Below are 20413 nucleotides of genomic sequence, written 5' to 3' on the forward strand. Positions count from 1 at the left end.
GAGACCTTCTAGGAGCAGCACTCTATGGTTGTACTGAAGGGAGAACGAGCGTTGAAGGCTCAGGCCGCTCGTCGCTGGAGGACCCGAGCTTCCTCCGGGGGTGAGAAGGGATAAAATGGCCATAGTGAGGCCGCCCGGGCCTGTTTCCCGTCGCTGTATCCCTATTCCATTGCGGACGGGAAGGTGAAGGCGGCCCGGAGGGAGGGTAACCCAGCCTCAGAGACGGAGGACCATGGGCTCTCAGACGCTGCAAATCCTCCGGCAGGGAGTCTGGGCTTCCATCACCGGGGGCTGGTACTACGACCCCCACCAGAGCACCTTCGTTAACACCCTGCACCTCTACATCTGGCTCTTCCTGCTATGTTTCCCTTTCACCCTGTACATGGTGAGTCTGGCCCCAACCTCCTCCATCTTGTCTGCACTATAGGCCCTTCCTTATATCTCAGCCATCATCACCCTAAGGGGGCACTTAGGAGAGGGGGCTACTGCCAGTCTCTTGGTTGGGGTGGGGGGTGATTGCAGACAGTCTCTGCCTAGGTGTATGTGTGGTGGTGGGGGGGGGGGGGGGGTTTGTCAGGCTCTGTGGTGGGTACTGCCAGGTACTGGTAGAAGTGTGTGGTGGAGGGGGAAGGGGGGATGTCTGAGCATCTGATTGTAACCAGTCTCTGACTAGGTGTGTGGACGGGGGATAGGAACTGCCAGGCTCTAGCTGGTTGGAAGAGGGCAAAAAGATGAGGTGGTTACTGTTAGGCTCTGGGTAGATGGCTGACGGTATTGGGGGATTACTGCCAGGCTCCGGGTAAGTGGAGAAGGGGGGGGGTGGCAGTTTAAGGCCAGGCTCAGGGTACAGTAGGTGGGGTTTGGGGGGTTGTTTACCAATAGGTCCTGTGCATGGCCTGGGACCACCAGTCACCTCCAGGCTTGGTGTGCAGCAAGGGGACACGCACGACATGCCAATCGCTACTGGCATGCCATTTCCCCCATGCCAGAACAGACCAGAGCTCCATCTGTTCTCCTGGAGCTCATTAAATAGAGAGAGCACCTATTTTTGGTGATGGTAAATGACTCATTGGGGTAAATGTCATATAGCCTGCAATTTCCTGGCATCAATGAGATACTGATGAGTCTTCTAAAGAATCAGTCATGTAAAAGGTGATTTTTTTAATTTATTTGTAAATGAATATTTGCATTGTATAAACATTTAGTTGACATTATTGTCCTGTCACCGTGAGCACCAGTGATATTGTTTGTATACATTACCTATAGCTACATCTCTGCAGCTGAACAATTATGGTGATGTTCCAAGTACTGAATGTGTTTTCTTCTCTGCTAGTTGTGTCCTTTGTTCCCATCAATCTCAACATTAAATGTAATGGGAATGTTGCCGCTTGATCTCTGCCACTTTAATTGTGTGAAGTTAACAGATGTATGTACCAATTCATATAATGCAATTTGATGGTTGATCTATAGGTATAGTCTATCCAAGCAGATTTCTTTGTTCGTGCACTAATCTGTATACTTGGCACAGTATACATACGTGAACGAGTGTGTGATTTACAAAAAAAGCAATAATGTAATTTGTTATAACTCATTTCATTTTAGTTGTAGAATTGATCTTTTTTATGTCTTTTTATAGGTTGAAAGCTAAACCCTTTTTAGTTATTACGCTTTGCTTATATACAGTATGCTACTGTTACAAAGTAGTGTATATAATGTCAAAAAGAAATACTATTGTTTATCAACCTTTATTTAGTCTGGAATTATTTGTTTTTATATCTTGTCTTTGAACACGTTGTTTATGATTTAAGTTATTAACTTTCACAGAATTCCTGTATTTCTTTTTACAATTGTATCTTGGAACTGTCCACCACCCCACCAGCACACAATTGACACTGTTGCCAGTTAACCTAGCATTTACTACACACCCCTGATAACGTCTGCCAGTGGATGTGTTCCTAATTGTGAAGCTCTTGTAGCACTAATGAACACAATTTAAATAGTGTAGTGTTCACCACCGGGCACATGCCCTTTGCCATATTCCCTACCATAGGTATAAGCACACAGACATTCTAGGGTTAATTTGCCTACCAGTATATTTTTGGATTGTGGGAGGAAACCGGAGTACCCGGAGGAAACCCACGCAAGCACGGGGGGAATATACAAACTCTGCACAGTTATAGCCATGGTGGGAATCGAGCCCATGACCTCAGTGCTATGAGGCGGTAATGCTAACCATTACACCATCTGTACTGCCCAAGCTAATAAATAGTGAGAAAAGAAATTTACCCCAGGTCCTGTTACCCGGCAGTTCAACCCAGGGAAATGTTCCAGATTCAACACAGGTACAGGGCCAGTGTTAATAGGTAAGCTAGGGTCATCTGACCCAGGACCCATTTACACCAGTGGGGGAGCCCAGCCCTCCCAAACGCAGCATCTTGCGGTCAGTACATAGGTTGGGCAGGTGGCGCATACAGCCTCCGCTGTTGTGTTATGCAGACAGCAGCGGAGCCGGGGGATGTGAATGGATGCCTGTGTGGGGCATCCATTTACCTCACAGGTTGAGGCTGGGGGCAGCTTTCCTGGGTGCTGAGCTTGCCCCTAGTGTTTCGGTTGTCATCTTGGGATGTCATCTCAAAGCTTTGGCTCAGGACCCACCTCTTTACAAAGCAAAACAATGTTTGAACTGAGCGCAACCCCCTTAAAAAGATGTTCGGTACACAATCAATATTTAAAATGATTTATTGTGACACACAAATAAATGAGGCAAAATAAAATGACATGGAACAAGTGTTGGAGTTGTTACATTAAATTCACCATAAGGAACCTGGACTGGTCAATTTAATCGGGAACAAAATAACATGAAGGCTTTATCTCACCATAGAATGGAATTGCGGTGGGCTATGCTTCAATTGAAGGTCTGCGGCACCACCGCAGATGGCTTGCTATGGAAAAGTCCTTAGTTGTAAAGTGCTGGTGCGTCCATAAAGTGTCCAAAGTGTAAAGCACTGAAGGTGACAATCTGTATCCAATGTAAAGCAGCTTTAATGTTTGACAAGCTGCACCCCACTTAATTGCGCTGTGTTGCTCCACAAACACCTGTTTTGCATATCAGGATCCACCTCAGCTTATGTCACCCAGTATTATGCCGGGTGCGGACGCCGGCCTTAAACGGGTCGGTACTTGTGTAGTTTCACGGCGCAAGCATGGCGCCGTGCTACTTCCGGGTGTACGCTCGCCACGAAATATGTCCAAAAAAGTAACTTAACTCCATGCCAACATGGATAGTTCATACCTCCACTATCCATGTTGGCATGGAGTTGATTTTAAATAGCGTAGCGAGCCACCGAGCCCGCAGCGTGGGCGAGCGAAGCGAGCCCCGCAAGGGGACTCAGACGCACGGCGCCATGCTGGTGCCGTGAAACTACACAAGTACCAACGGGTCAAACGCTGGGTTGCACCCTGGTTGGAGCCGGATCCAATAACCCAATAATGCGACCTGGCATTTTAGTGTGAAAGGGGTGTTAATATTTTGTCTCTTTGAAATGTGGGGGAAATAAGGCCTCCAAACGCTGAGAAAACAAATTTGCTAGAAATAGTTTTATGTTTAGGTAAATGTTGATGGTACACAGTAACTGGTTCAAGGAAAATTGAAGAGCGGATTAGAAAGGGCTAAAAAAAAGTCTGGTACCAGTGTGTGCAGCATGAGATATCCATATTAGAACTTGCAACATTCCTTGGGTGCTTCGTACCAGATTGATTTTTCAGAAATCTGATGTCCATATACTACCTGCCACTCGGAACTGCGCTTGCATTCTTGAACAGTGTTGGCAGAATTTCCCAGTTACTCCCTTGCACAGTTAGGTGTGTCGTCATGATTGTCGGTGGTATCTGTGAGAATGAATGCTATTTATAGATAATGTATAGACAAAATCAGAAATGTGTGTGTGTGTGACTAGAACTGGTTGGGCAACACTCCTGGAATCTAGAATTGTTTTTTTTTGCACCATTATTTTAGAGCATTTTATGTTGCATTGATGGACTGAGAAATGAGGCAACTCCTAGCTCTGCTTAGATATGAAGATTGACCTGGCCACACAACTGAATAAATAACTGACTGCAGGCACAGCTCACTGACACGGCAGTAGGTTATGCCTTGTCTGTTCACATATTAATAAACCCCTAAAGTGAGCAGCATCAGTGAGCTATGCATGCAGATCACTACTGTGCAACGTCCCCATATGCAGAGTGTATAGCAGCATAGCTGTGTGGACAAGCCGAAAGATGGGTGCATTGTTGTCAGTACCCAATTAACCTACCAGCATAATACTGGATTTTAGAAGAGAAACCCAGGCTAGTATAATATCTGCACAGTCATGTTGATGGGTATATATAAACTGTAAACCTCATTTAACCATGTTTTCTTAAGGCCTAATACAATTGTTACTCAGGCCTGCACAGTGTCAATTATTGGCATACAGTATGTCTAATTGAATTCAATTCAGATTAAGAAACTAAACTGAAAATGCCAAGTGTAGTGCAGCCCTGTTTCAATGTACGTGGTGCTCTATGCAATGCTGAGACAATTTGAAACCGTTATTCCATCTATATTGTAGATTATACCTCAGCATGTGACTATAATTTATCTTCACCTCTCCCTGAGCTGTTCTAGGTACAGCTAATATCTGGGGGGAAAAAAGTACCTTTTTTTTTTTTTTTCTATTCTGAAATGAGATTGAAATCCCTTATCTCAGGTGCTAGGTTGCTGCAGCACAACGCTATAGATCTCCATTAGCCAGACACTTTCCTTACTTCCCGGAGAAAGAACAGCATGATATAATAATTTTAGCATTGGTATATACTGTATACACTATAATATATATGTAGATAAAAGTGATTGGACACCCTCATATGAGTGGACTGTGTGCTCCTGCAGCAGACAAGTGTACCAGGAGGTATAAAATGGGTAGAGGGGCACTGATTAGATCCTTTGCTAATGAAATGGCTTGCCAGGGAGGAGCTAATAGTTTGAAAAGGCATAATCGAAGGCGTGAGTATGAGAAGCATTCCACAGGTTAGGAACGTCTCTAAATTCATGGAAATCATGTAAATGTACGGTGATTTGCAAGAATGTCCCCGAAACTGCAACCTGGGGATTGCTAAGCAGGGATCTGCAAAAGAACAGGGGTAGTCCTATGCATACCATTGGGCAGAAGTTCATAACGACTACTAATGTGACTGTTTCAATAATAAAGCTACATGGGAAGCCCTTGGATATTATGAACGCTTCTCCTAAAATTCTAATCACAAAAAAGAATACGGCCAAGCGCGTGATGACTTAGGATTTAAACTTTTCAGATCAGATGGACTTGTTTCTGATTGGCAGTTGCCAGGAGAATGTCTGATGCCAGAGTACAGTACCTACAGTAAAGCATGGAGGTGGTGGCAATTTACCTTGGAGCCGTTTCAACTGTTAGTATTGCCTGGTCTGAGAAGTATAGAGATATAGAGATGTTCTCAATAACTGTGTTCCTTGCATGTTGGCGTTTCTATGGAAACGACGAGGGTGTTTTATTGGGACGACAATGCCACTTGACCTATTTCCAGGGCAGATATACAGAAAATTTGATAACTCAGCTGCAGGTCCAGATCTTAACCCCATTGTGATTGTCTGTGATGAATTAGAGCGCTGGGTGCGTTCTATGCCGTCTCAATCGTCCGTGTCAGTTGGCCGCTGTATTTAAGGTGTAATGACACAACATACCACCTGTTGTAGTCATCCAAGACAGTTTGCCAATAAAGTTGTCTGCAGCAATCACTGGACGTGGTGGGCCTACAAAGTACTGATGCCCATAAAATCTAATTTATTCTATTTCCTGTCATTAGCCAACCACTTTTGTGTACGTAGCTTATGCAAGTTATTTTTTTTGTTCCATTTACAGCAGGTAAAATAGTAATCTGCAATGCATTATCTCTAGAACTATTCATAGCACATATTAGTGTTACCTCTAAGCCTCTTTCGCAGGGTGCTGCGCCCTGCCCGTTTTTAAAACCTCAAAATGCACCCTACCCTTTTTCGTGTGTGGCACAGAGCGCCATTACGCTCCCCCCACACCACACTGACATGCCGCTGAGAACTTCCGGTGTGCAAACATATGTAATGGGTATTACGGTGTATGCCATCATGTGTAATGGGCATTATGGTGTGTGGTATAATGTGTAAGGGGCATTACAGTGTGTGACATAATGTGTTAATGTCATTATGACAATATATAATGGGCATAGCCATAGCACAGTATGACTAGGTAGTGCACAGGTTTTCAACCTGCAGCCCTCCAGATGTTGTGGAACTACATATCCCAGCATGCCCTGACAGTTTTGGCATGATCTTATAGAAAAAAATGTGGCAATGCATGTTGGAACAACATCTGGAGGGCCACAGGTTGAAGACCCATGATGAAGTGTTCCTTCTAGGAACTAGGGCGGGCAGGGCACCGCTGCAGGGGGGCAGCGTAAGGGGTCGGATTAGGCCTGCCGACGTCACTGTTTTGGGCAGTACCGGGCCGGCAGCGGTACCGGACCAGCGGCGTCACGCAGAGGGGCGGTACTGGGCCGGCGGCGTCACGCAGAGGGGTGGTACCGGGCCGGCGGCGTCACGCAGAGGGGCGGTACCGGCCGGGCATCGCTATGTACAGCGGCGCTGGGCTTCCCCGGTCACAACAGAGGAGACAGAGGCAGGCTGTTTTAGTGGGGCGCTGTTAAAACAGCCTAGCGGGAACACTAACTAACTATGTTTAATGAGCGTTTTTGTATGTATGTTTTTTTTGTTTTTGCTTTGTTTCTGATCTAAAATGTGCCCTTTTCTGGTGGGCAACACCCTGCCCTAAAAAAAAACCTACAGTGAACACTACATATTATAAAGTGGGTAACTTGGACTGTTCCTTAATTCCCCTCATCTGCCATTACCCTCTTCTCAGTTGTGTTCTCAATATAACTACTTGGGAGCATGATCTAATGGTAAGTGTCAAATGTAATCCTATAGCGCTAGCATATTGTGTTGTGCTTGACTATTGAAAATGTAGAAATTGAAAATCAAACAAAACTGAGTTTTAACTGGTTTAATTAGAGTGTAATATTATGCTGGTTTGAAAATATGAAGGCGAGTGAAGGACACATATATACAAAACAAAATGCTGGCAGTCAGAATACAGATGCTAGCGACAGTCGTCGGCAGACCAGAGCACTGACCATGTCCAATCCCGACTGGCTGCATTCCGAACATATGTATGGCGTGGCTGGTTAGGCATAGGCACTAGTGGTTACAGCCAGGCAGCGGGGCTTGGGGATTATAGGCAGCAGGGTTAGGCTGCAGGTACGGATGGTTAGAATACTTATCTAGCAGTTGTCTGGCTTCTGCGTTCAGGATGCCGGTGTCCGGCTTCTGACCATTGGCATGCTGCGCCATGGTATCCTAAACACAACCTGGGGCACAAGGATAATAGTCTAGGTCAGGTATGTAATGTATTCAAATGTTAGGAGCCATTTATATGTGATTGATCCATTAAAAAGTCTCCCCTTATTTTCATCTTTTTCTATTTTGCTTATGAAATGTTATGGCATCTAAGCCAGCATATTAATGAATAGGGAAACCTAGCATATAGAGGAATGGTTTGCCCCAACTAGAAATGTTTTTTTTTTTCCTTTAGTGATAATGTTGTTTTCTGATGTATGTTTGTATGTATGTATGGGTTTAGTTGGCAGATTATGTTAAACAGTGGATGTTCCATGTTTGTCCAAAGCAGATGGTGAGGTGAAATTGAGCTGCATCAGCACGGATATAATAAGCATCTCTATACGCTTGCTCTGTGTATTTGTATGTTGCCTTTGGACGTGAAGCCCTTAATATGGTTATGTGGCTGTGTAGACCACAAGAATTTTGAGCAGAGGACAAGACTGCATTAAGCTCTGAAAGATCTGGCTGACTCATAGACGCTGGCCATAAAATAAGTGATACAGTGTGTATCTCTGGATTAAATGGATCAATAAATCTGTGAAACAAATATTTTTTCCTTCTGAAACTCCCTTGCTTTGATTTGTCTGGGTAACTGGTGAAGCCAGCACAAGTATAACATATAGGGGTTTCATTGAATGGTCCGCAAGTGTGCTTTAGTGTTCTGGGTTGGAGTTGTTTGGAAGCCATAGCTCCATCTCCCTATGGATTTAAGTAGTGTTCCTTCTACCTTCCTGTACCTCTTTTTAAAAACGTGCAGTTCCTATTTCCTGCCTGGGGTGTTGCTCTCTGCTGTGGTGCCTCTGGAACAGGTCTGGCTTGCATAAGTGCTGAAATACAGACCACACTGTGCTAGAAGAACCACAGCATATGGCGACACCCCAGGCAGGGAAGAGGAACTGCATGGGTTTTGGACGATGCATCATGCTAGAATAAACACTAATATTATAGTAACCTTTAGGAAGCAATGTTTCTTCAGGACTATAGGCCTGATTTAGCATTGGTTAAAAGGCAACATTGTGATTGCTATCTCCCTCATGCTGCGGGCTGCCCAGCTTGTGAAGTCCCTTCCCATGATGCAATCGTATTACTAGGGTAGCCCCCCTTGCTGCGGAAGCAGGCGTATCGCCGCCATGTTTTGTCACGCATCCTCTATGAAAAATGGTTTGGACACGCTGCATTGCTGCCCCCGCCGTCACTCAAAATGATGATCGCATTCATCCGAGATGCAAACATAGGCCCTCATTCTGGTTGGCTCACAAAGCAGCGTTAGTTGATGCTTAGCAAGCCTTGTTAAGCCCGCTACATGCTGAATGTCCCTGCAGCACTGGGATCCATTCGCAGGCTTGTGTGCAGGCCCAAAATCATTCAGTGGTCACCGACCATCGAATGATTTCTGTAGTTGTCACCAATCTAAGTCACTCAGATTAGCGGCACCCTGCTCCAAGAATAGGGCGGGCGGCTGATGTCCGGTGACTACAGCCGCCTGCCCACAGAAGGCAGGGGGCCACCATTGTTTGCAATGTTTTCGTGGGTACGCTCCCACCTCCTACACCCCACCCTTTGCGGTTGCCTTGGACCTTTGCGGTTGCCTTGGAGACTATGCAAGTCTGATTTTTTTTTTTGCACATGCACACACTGTGCCGGTGTATGTGCGAGAATCGCCTAACAGCGATGTCCGCACTTCAGTGATCATTGCTGAATGTGGCTCAATGTTCCCTTTTAGTCTAGTATAAAGTGTTTACAAATGTGAAGTTCGCCTGTCGATTTGTGCATCATTGTGAATGAGGTTTTATCAGCCAATCACGTTAAAACTTCGGGACGGATGCGAGATGGATCAGTGTATGTCCCCATTCTTGGCACGCTTTATCTGGCATAAGAAAAACTGTTCATGCACGTTTCTTCGTTGTCACCTTCCTGGCATGCTGCGGTGACTTCACCATGGCCTGCCAGGAAAATGAAACTGTTACAATGCCCTATCTTAACCTTGTTACACAGCTAGTCCGTATAATAGCAATTCTAATCACTGTAAACCTAGCACTACATCCATAGTATTTCATGAGTGATGCACTTCATTGGGCTGAGTATCGTCACCTTTCTGTTCCTGTATACAGTCAGACCTCTTACATAAGCATTGTGTGTAATAGCTACTTTACATAAAACCGTCTGGCGGTTATAATTAGGCAACAGTGGATATTTTCATGAAGGTGATGTAACTTTGTTGTTCCAGCCGTGGATGGTAAGTTTTTATATATGGATGTGCGGAAACAATGTTGTACAATCTTTGTGCAATAAATATCACCTTCTAGTTTGCGACAAGACCCTGGAAGGCTGTTACAGCAGTATGAGTGCCGAATAGGACTGCTGTCCCCTACTTAGTTGGCCTTTAAGGGATGCATTACTTTAATTTCTTAACTGCTAGATAGAAAAGTCAAGAGTTGACCTTCTATGGCAGGGGTGGCCAACCTGTGGCTCTAGAGCCGTATGCGGCTCTCCCCCTGTTAAAGTGCGGCTCCTGCTCCCACTGCTGCCCACCGTCTCTCCCCGCCCCCATCACCCACTGCCGGTTCCTCAAATCCCTTCTCCTTCTGAGGGGAGGAGAGCGCGCATCGCTTATCTGTCCAACCCCTCACTGTGCATCCTTGTGACTGGGTCATCCGCCAATCAGAGCTCGCGGGCCGGCAGCCAATCAGGAGCCGGCCCGCGAACTTTGATTGGTGGACGGCCCAGTCACAGGGAAGTGAGGGGGGAAGGAGACGCGCGGTGTGCTGTGCTCTCCTCCCCTCGGTGACATGACAGGACTGCAGGGGGACACCAGACTGTCCTCTCCCTGCCCAACAGCAGCAGCAACAACGGTGAGTGCTGCTGCTGGGAAATTAGCACTGTGGGGGGCATAGCAGATTGTGGCACTGTGGGGGGCATAGCAGATTGTGGCACTGTGGGGGGCATAGCAGATTGTGGCACTGTGGGGGGCATAGCAGATTGTGGCACTGTGGGGGGCATAGCAGATTGTGGCACTGTGGGGGGCATAGCAGATTGTGGCACTGTGGGGGGCATAGCAGATTGTGGCACTGTGGGGGGCATAGCAGATTGTGGCACTGTGGGGGGCATAGCAGCTTTTTGGCACTGTGGGGGGCATCCCAGCTTTTTGGCACTGTGGGGGGCATCCCAGCTTTTTGGCACTGTGGGGGGCATCCCAGCTTTTTGGCACTGTGGGGGGCATCCCAGCTTTTTGGCACTGTGGGGGCATACCTCGCACCGTGGGAGCATATGTGTATGTGGCACTATTGGGGGCATATGTGTATTACACCCATCCAAGGGGTCCAAATAGACCATGCCCCTTTTTTGGCACGCGCGTCGAAGGTACGCGCATGTTGTTGGCTCTTTAGCTTAACTACAGATATTTTTCGGCTCTTTACCTCTGACCAGTTAGCCACCCCTGTTCTATGGAGATACAAGGCATCTTTGCCCTAACACCTGTGGTGTTAAATGTTTGTTCCACTTGGCTATAGTTACAATGTATGTGTGGATGGTCAGCTGAGCTCCTTTTAACACGGCGCGGTGCAACAGGGATTGAATTAGGCTGACGTGGGTCACGTGCTTACTTAATTACACTCTATAAAAGATGGAAGCTGGTGTCCAGCCGCGTACTGGGGAATTTCTAAAATATTTTAAAGCTTTAATCTCTAAAATATTTGGCAGCAGAGGGATATACTTGCTGATTAGCATATGATTTATTCTTGTTTGATAGTGTTGTGTTGCATTATTATCAACCTTTAATTTTGCTTTATTTTCTTGGTAAAGGAACCGCTTTAAAATAAATAAATTGCGGTTTGACTGGGCAACATTAGAAGTGAAGTGTTAAGCCCCATGCACACATGGGAAGATGGAAGCTTTGTGCTGAGCGATCTAGTTACGCACAGATCTCACCAGCACATACAGTATGATCATACATTATACAATAAATCAATAAAATGATCACCTGATGACTATTTGCAAATCAGCCCTATCATTGTGCATTGTTTACCTACAGTAGCTTTAAATGAGCTGTTAATTGTGTTTTCCGATTGTTTCCACTTTTCTCCCTTTGTGCAGAACTTCAGTTCACCCTTGTCTAAGGCAAATTCTATTGTGAGAATCTAATTTGGCCCATTCAGAGTATGTCCTGTAAGGGTGCAAATTCTGGGGCTGATTCAGCTTTGGCTGGAGTTGCTATCACTGCTGCCTGCATGGAAACATCAGAGATAGCACCAAAATGGTAATGCAGCAGGAGGCCTCGCTCTATTACCAGGGCTCAACAAACCCCGGGTGCCTGGTCACCACGGCAACCAAAATATACCTGCTGGTGACTAGATTCTGAGGGGGGTGGCTTGCCGTCTTCTGAGGAGTCTGCTGCAGCAGTGTGTCCGAGCTCCTGCTTAAGTGGAGAGCAGCAGTGTTAAGTGTCACGCCTACTCTGCATATCTCTCGTCGATTCGGACCGCCCCCCCATGGTGGCCACCTGGCTGGTACTGGAGAAACAGAAAGTGGTCGGGGAGCGTTTCACCTTCAGCCCGTGCTGAGACCCGCAGGGGGTGGTGAGGAAGCCGCAATGAGCGCAGGATCCCAGGTTGCAGTGGAGCAGATCTCGCTCCACAGAGGGCCATCAGGTACCTAGCCAACAGAGCAGCTCTCCGGCCCCCTGCGAATCCTCGGGGCACCCTCTCTGGAGTAGACCGGACGTGTCAAGGGACTGTGCATGGTTGGGGGATCCGGGATCCGCAGAGGTGCACAGGATGGGGGCAGTTGTCACTAGACTAGTAACCATGTACAGATCAGAGGGTCCCAGCTACCATATGTGTCCCCAATGTACCGATCAGGGGTTCCCAGCTACCCTATATGCCCCAATGTGCTGATCAGGCAGTCACAGATATCCTATGTTCCCCCAATGTGCCAATCAGGGGATCCCCTCTCCCCCTCAATATTATTAGTACTGGGGTTGGCAGCCCCCCCCCCCCCCGCCAGGTTAACCCCATAGCAACAAGCATTTACCCCTGGAAGAGCATGTTCACCCCTGGCAGACCATGATAACCCCATAGCAACAAGCACGAAACCCATAGCAACGAGCGTGTAAGCAGAACTTATGTGGCAAAATATGTAATTACAGCATGTGGAATTATATGTAATGAACATATAGTATAATGTATAATGGACATTATGGCACGCACTGTCATTATTAGTTTATCTGGCTCCTACATTTTCATCCTGGCTCCTAGATTTTAATGAAATTAGTTGAGCCCTGCTATTACTGACGTGCATTAATATGTCCTAAGTATTGTATCATTTGTGACACAATCGCATGGCTACGTGACCAATAGTGTCAAGCCGGCCGGCAAGCACAAGGAGGTCATGAAATCTATCTTTAAGGGGGGTATTCAATCCCTGGCGCTATTTCCGACTATCTTTCCCGACATCATTGAAGAGGCATCTCATCAGAACGGACCTGACTTTAAAAGCGGTCAGGCCCCGTTTTGCTGAGAACGGCCGTAGATTGTCGAGATCACGGCCAAATCTCGACAATCCATGGGCGTTTACACGGACACGCCCCCTTTTCACCGATTGGCAGGCAGAACATTGGATCCCACCTGCCGATAAACAGACGAACAGGCCAAAAACGGGCAAGGGTCACGACTGTCGGGATGTTACAACAGTCTTGACCGGGATTGAATACCCCCCCCCCCAAGTAGGAGATCATGGCGTTGGCTGTCTCCTGCGACATGCTTCCAATTTGAGAGACTGCGATCATCACACCCACTCCCCTTCCCTAACGGGGATTAGACTGTCATCAATCGCTGTCTGATGCTGTAGTGTGAATGACATCACAGACCTCGGCTGCACTTGCACCATATGGTGATGGCTCAAGCCTAATGTACCCTACTGCCACTATACAGTTGTTTTTCCTAACCCCTCTCTTCTGGTATTACACCATGCTCCGCATACATTAGCGCAGATCAGCAGAAGGCAGCTCACATATAGGGTACAATGAGACCCCAGCAAGGCTTTGTAAGCTACAGGAGAACAAGGTAGGAGCATATCAGGATGGTATTTGGGGGCTAGTAACTTTTTGGTTTGCTGGTTCTTTATTGGCAACAGGGAAGGATAGAGCGATTATTTATATTGCACGGGTAATCTGTATATAATGTACAACTTAAGTTGGGTACACACCTATACAAGTGTCCGCCTGTTCTCCTGAAATAAGGATGGGTGTTTTTATTGTATAGGTTAATGTGCAGTGCCGATGCAAAAGTGTTATCCGGTAAACCGCTTATAGCGCTTCTGCGGTGGTCTGGATTGTAATGTCGCATTTAATGTAGGTGAAGCCCATACACCTACAGGTCATGTCAGTATTGTATATGTGTGCATGGGTGCCAGCAGCAGGTGAAGCTGGAGACACACTGCTCTGATGGCTATGGGGGTTATTTGGTTGTGGTTGATGTCTATATGTGTAAGTCTTCTTATATGCCTTATAAGGCTGCGTACAGAAACCTGCGAGGTCAAGCGTAATTGAAGTAATTTCATTGGTTTCCATGCCATTACAGTGGCAGATACACTTGTTTCGACCCCCTATAATGGCGCTTACCGAATATAGATGTTAGGGATCTTTATCATGGAGCTGTCCACATTTTTACATATACTTTTGGTCTTGTATTAATCTGTCTGTAAAGGTTATGGTTTCTAATGCAGTGTATGTTATGGCCACAAATGAAAGCATACAAGGGGGCAGTAGTATGTGTCCTGGAGTGAAATGGGTACATACCGTTCTCTGGTTTGTTTATTGAAGTTCCCTTATGCAACCGTTTTGCTTTTCAGTTAAAATATGTAATGACAAAGCTGCATGTGCAAATGCACCTATACTGTATGCGTTTGTGTCTACATGGATTTGTAAATATGTCAAACACAATTGGTATTGAGCATTATCCATTTATTTCAGGTGAATTTTCAGCATGTACAATTCATGTAGAAACACCATTGATATAAATGGGAAATGTTGTGCTCCATCATCTTCATCAATCCCTCAATCAGCCACAGCATAATATAATCATTGCTTCTAGGTCCACTACTGTGTTTTGACCAGGATGTAATATGAGGGCAGAAGTTGTTAGATACCCACAAAGCGTCTTTGTATTTTATCTGTAATTTACATGTGTAGGTTTTATTTATTTTTTTAAATTTCAATGGGATTGTACTCTTCGGGAACGTTGGCTTGCTTCGCTTGTCACAGATGAACCCCCTCCTGGTATACGTGGACCTAGTGCAAGATAGGGGGTGGAGTAAAAAAAATGAAGTGGCTCTAGCCCCGACTGTTATATAATATGGTCTGGGTCCTGCTATAATTGCCGGTTCTGGATTAAAACTGGAAAGTGACAAAATTCAAGTGTTTAATTTTTTTAAGATCTCAAATGTTTTCGCACCTGCAGCAGCTAGAGGGAATTAACAGAGCTATTCAAATGGAGCTCCACTTGCATGCTGGATGCCAGTGCCGTCATTTCAGCTTACACACCCTGGTGGTGGGCAGCTGATATCCAGTCGACCGTCTGACTGTTTGAATGGGAATATTTATAAAATATTCTTTCGCCACTCCTGGAACAGGGGAGTATCGCCATTATACCATGATCTAAATGAAACTTGACCCATACAGTATATACTGTGTACTGAGAATTTTCTAAAACCAGTTGCTAATGCTTTTATTATGGTATACATCTAGCACACATCGACCACAAGTGTCCGGTGCTTGCGGTGCGCTGTATGTGCTTTCTTTTTGGGTCCCGTTTTAGAACGCAGTGTAAGTGCTTATTTGCATCGGCCTTCATGCTCATGGAGTCAGTGATGCCATATGGTCGGGTGCAGTAAACGCACCTATGCTCCTTGTGTTCTACAGGTCTTGTCAGTGTGGATTCTGACTTTATGACTGAGGGTAAAGGTGATGTTTGTTCTGATTGGAAACCTTGTTATGAAAGTTATCAGTTTTTCAGTGGTAATTACATTTTATAGAATTTATTAGCCCAGGCTCGATAGATTAGGAGTTATTCAAACCTGATCCCTGTGATTAGGTATACGCCGCCCCGCCAGAGTGAAACCCCACCCTGTGCAAGCCTGTGAATTGCTTAGCACGACTTGTGCAAAATGGCTGCATCAGGGATTAGCTGCAAATCTATTCACAAGCTGCTCGTGTGTAGCCCAGGACTTACTCCGCATCTGCAATAGAAACGGGCTGATAGTGGCTGGAGCTGACGTTCCCCTAACATGCCTGGGTACGCCAACGTTTACCCTGATGCTCCAGGAAAATGGCCGGTTACCACCCTCATTACTAATAATCAGCTTGTGTATGGCCAGCGACCAAGAAATGAGCAGGATTTTATCGTCGGCCGATCTCATGCATGCGCGCTATAATCGGTGCGCATACACAGTATGTCGGTTATAGCCCAGCCTGTGAATTCACAGCTGTGCGATCAGGTCTGAGTAACCCCCATTGTCCTGATGCTTGACTATCTATGCCAGTGATTGCTAACCTTGACAACTACACATCCCAGCATGCCCTGTTACAGTTTTGCTACTTGGCCATACTAAAACTGATGCAGGGCATGCTGGGATGTGTAGTTTAACAACATCAGGAGTGTCAAGGCATCACTGGTCTATGCGATACCCTGTAGATGTCCATTTTGCTTACAGTATTGTCCATTGTTTCATCACATTTATATGATTAATTCACTAACCCCCTACCCCACTAATTAAACATGGCCAGGCTGCAGGTGATGCAGTGTGTTCATTGCCTGAGTCACTGTCCGTTCGTGAGGTTCCGTTTGGCTCTTTCTAGTTGCTCATAAATGGCTGCATAATAATTCTGTGTGGCGCCTCTCCCTGTGTTCGTTCTTTTCCCTGCAGTCATTTAGCCATAATCCCTAGCTTTCTGTCAAGGCTCATACATTAATACTGAGACACGATATGCCATGCACCACCGTTCCCTCTAACATCTTTTTAATCTAGTTTAACTGTTAACCTTCGCAGCACCTACATTGCATTTCCATGTTACTACTTGGTGCACAATTTTCAATGTATCATAGGTTTATTTGCATATACAGATGTCACTGTCTTTGTGCACCTCGCGTCTATACACCATGCAGTGCAGTAAACCCAGCTGCTGTGATAAATGCAGCGTAACATCATTTCCCTTCATATTTACCCTTAAATGCAGTAAAAAAAAGGGTAACTGCACCTTTGAACCCCCCCCTTCCCCCTTAACGGCTACATATTGCTTCTGTCCTATAGCCGTAAGTTGCATTTACTTGTGGTGTGTCTTTTAATCTGAAATAACGTGGCATAAGTTTTAACTAATTGTTCTTGACCTCTTTCAATCAAAGAAATAGGCCGACAATAAGAGTTTTTGGATAATATATTAACCAGTTAAGTAGCTAATGGACAATTTACATCTAGAGATCCATTTAGTTTGCTCATTATTTTAATAAGTAATGCATATTTTTGCTTATGTCATGTTCATGAATACTTGAAATGGGCTGAAACAAACCTTGGGTTTTGAAGTGCTTGCAAAGCTGTCTTGTATGTAAACACGTCCGAGATGGAGTGAAGCCGTCTGCGATTTGTAGTCCTTTTTTGGCATTCTAACAGTGTCTACGCAGCACAAAAACACAGAATACAATGATGTTTCTGTGATTTAAGAGTGGTCTCCTCTAAAACACAACCCAGACCTCACGACTGGGGCATTTCCTAGCAGCCTTAGTAGCTGTGGCTATTGTTTCTAATTCCAGTTCATAACAGGTCATTGTTGCTTACAGTCGCCAGGAAGAATCGCAGAATAAGACTTTGCATGAGAACTGTGGAGGAGGGGGGAAGCACATGTATTTTAATCTACACAAACAAAAACACATCTATTTAAATATATATCTTGTTTCAATATAATGTGACCAATGCAGCGGCACTCACGGGTATTTTTAAATGATTTCGGAAACCCTCCAGGTTTCCATACACTAGGGCGGCTCCTTCGAAGGGAAACGTTGCCCACAATCCCCCTTGAATCACATATGGCTACCATTACAGATAGTCAGCCGCAGTGATCCTTTGCCATGTCAAAAGGCACGTGCCAGCTTTCACAGTGTATCCTGTGTGGCTTAACACTGCGGTGTGTAGGAAAGTTTGGGTTATTTGTGTGTGTGTGTGTTGGTTGCATTTACACTTATGGCCAAATAGGTGGTTCTAATAGAGTAAAGTTCTGTGCGGGTTTAAAATATACAATTAAAATGAAGAATGGGGCAAATTCACAAATCATTTGGTATAGGCACACATAGCGGGTGCATCGCGTGTGTGCCACGGTGTGTGACCTGTGTTTAAGCACCTCTCTCTCATCAGAGACTCCGTCGCCCCTGTGTTGGGACTTGTGGGGAGAACACATTTCTCATTGTAATTAAGGGCTATCGGATGCCATAAGCTCTGAAAGTTAAGCAATGAACCTTTACGCGCACTCATTCTGTCAAGTGCTTGTATAAAAGTTGTCAATTTGATGATGTGGTGGCACGGATGGTGTAGTGATTGATTTCATTGCCACCACGGCCCTAACTGTGGCATTTGTATATTTTCTCTGTGGTTGCGTGAGTTTCTTACCGTACTCTCCAAAAATATGCTCTTAGGGGTCGATCCTATTGGGTCCGAAGGGTGCGAGGTGCCATTTGGGTGCCGGTGTCATGCGTTTAAATGCTGAGAACGGCACCAAAATTGAGCCGATCTTGCACCCTCCGTTGTGCCAAATTTGCTTAAAATTGTTTGCACCCTTATGGAAGTACGAGCATTTTTAGGCAAATTTAGGCCGTCCTAAAGTGCGCCCGGTGCCGTGATGATTCGCACTTGCGAATCATGTGCACAGAATAGGATCAACCCTATTTGGATCCCATCAAAAAAATAACTCTAATGTGTATGAAACAGAAGGGTAAATGTATGCAGGAGTGTGCCAGTGGAGAAGTTGCCAATGGCAACCGGTCAGCAATAAAGAAACCTTTTGTAATTTGCGTACTAAAAAAATTCTACTGAATGATTTATCGCAGACACTAGACAGGCACTATGGGTGCCCAAAAACAATTGCATCAACCCCCCTGTTGGGTGTCCACATTCCTGTACATTGCACATGTTCAGCTGCTTTATGCATCGAAATCCGGTGAATTTGAGTGCAACAATTACAGATGCCAAATGTTAGTGATCATTCTAGCCCCCTGCATCTTTCAAAACCTGTGCAGTTCCTCTTATTTTGCTGAGGTGTCAGTCTCTGCTGTGGTGCTTCTAGCTCAGTGTGGTGTGTATTTCAACACTAATATGCAGAACAGACCTGTGCTAAAAGCACCACAGCAGAGAGCGACACCCCATGCAGGGAAGAGTAGCTGCACAGGGTTTTGAAAGATGCAGGGTGCTAAAATGATCACTAAAATGTAATGGTAGCCTTTGGCAATACACCCATCTGTACTACAATTAAAAAATCCCTGATTGGGCACACAGTACTTAACCTTTTGCAGTCCAATTATTATTATTTTTTTACGATTCAACAGGTTTAAATAAATTGTCATTTTATTTTATTATTCAGAAATGGCCTACATGGAATGTTGAACAATGTTAATGTTCTTATTTTAAAGTGGCTCACCATTGGGTCTGCTGCTGCTTAGGGCTTTTGAGCCTGACTAGATGTTGGACCTGAAAGGGTTAAATGTGCCCAAAAGCATTTTATATATAATAAAACGCTATGTTTACGAGGTCATTGCGTGGTTTTTGAATAAAAAGATGTCTGTACTAAGAGGATTGTAAGCTGGGTTTACCGGATGTAGAACTAATGCCAGTTCGCTGGTGTGAGGAAGTGTACATTCATAACTGGTATATGATCAGCCAGTAAAGTGGCCTCCCTTGTGGTGGATACATGGTAATCCTGCTTCGGGATGTTACAATGTCCAGTACTTTATTATTGCTCAGTGAGTTATGATTTAGTCTGAGAATGTTTCAGACTGACTCATATCCTTTCCAGGCAAAAAAAGAACAGTCTAACGTAATACACTCCCTGTTAGTGGTTCTTAGAACGTGTGGTTTTGCAGAACATACTTTGTTGAAGGGTGAGCTTCATTGTAAGTTGTTTCCTAGTACTGGAGAGTTGTGGCTTCTGGACGTACAGGCTGGGCTGCTTTCACTGCATGTTCTATACTGTATGAATGCAGTAACTCAGCAGTTGTGGTTTTGTCATTGTTTCCTGTGACACCTTCTCTGCTCAGGTGCAGTCTGTAATTTACTGTATTCTACTGTCAAAGGAAAGCGATGTGGAAAATCTTGATCTGTCATCACCTACATCTGTTAATGTGGAAGGACTATTTTGTGCCAGATATTAGGGAGCTGGCTGCAGACTAATGCAGCGATTTGCATGAGTGATTCAGCATGGTCCATTCCCCTTTCAGCTTCCTGGCATGTAGATCGCTCAAACGCGGTTCAGTTTAGCGTCTTAGCATGGGAGATTTCAGTTCTAAGCAAGTTAATGCAGATCACTATCGCCCGCCACACAACACGGGCGATATGATGTCTCTTGCTAAGCGATCGGACTAGGTTTATGGTGCATGCTCATTCTTCATCTGCCGGTGACAGTGACGCGTGAGGCTGCACATCAATATTGCTGTGGTGATTTATACTTTCTAAGCCACGCAAGTCCAAACTATGGCCCTCCAGCGGTTGTGGAACTACAAGTCCCATCATGCCTTGCCACCGTTTTGCTATTCGGGAATGCTAAAATGATGGCCAGGCATGCTGGGACGTGTAGTTTCACAACAGCTGGAGGGCCAGAGTTTGGACATGCCTGTTCTAAGCAATCTAGGAATGAATTCTTATGGCTTATTA

At 45.3% G+C, this 20413-nt stretch overlaps 1 protein-coding gene across 6 annotated transcripts in view; it reads left to right on the forward strand.

Annotated features, from left to right (window-relative positions):
* PCNX1 (pecanex 1) overlaps nucleotides 1-20413 on the forward strand; it is a 97834-nt gene continuing 77421 nt past the window's right edge. For 3 of the 6 annotated variants that reach the window (XM_083166002.1, XM_083166003.1, XM_083166005.1), the window contains exon 1: nucleotides 2-385. In XM_083166002.1, coding sequence (XP_083022128.1) covers nucleotides 233-385 — 153 coding nt within the window. In that variant the 5' untranslated portion in view covers nucleotides 2-232. Of the gene's footprint in view, nucleotides 386-20413 lie in introns of all 6 variants that reach the window. The other 3 variants (XM_083166001.1, XM_083166004.1, XM_083166006.1) reach the window with 2 other exon arrangements.

The sequence above is a fragment of the Crinia signifera genome, chromosome 12 (genome assembly GCF_055691185.1).
Source record: "Crinia signifera chromosome 12, ASM5569118v1, whole genome shotgun sequence".
Classification (NCBI taxonomy): domain Eukaryota; kingdom Metazoa; phylum Chordata; class Amphibia; order Anura; family Myobatrachidae; genus Crinia; species Crinia signifera.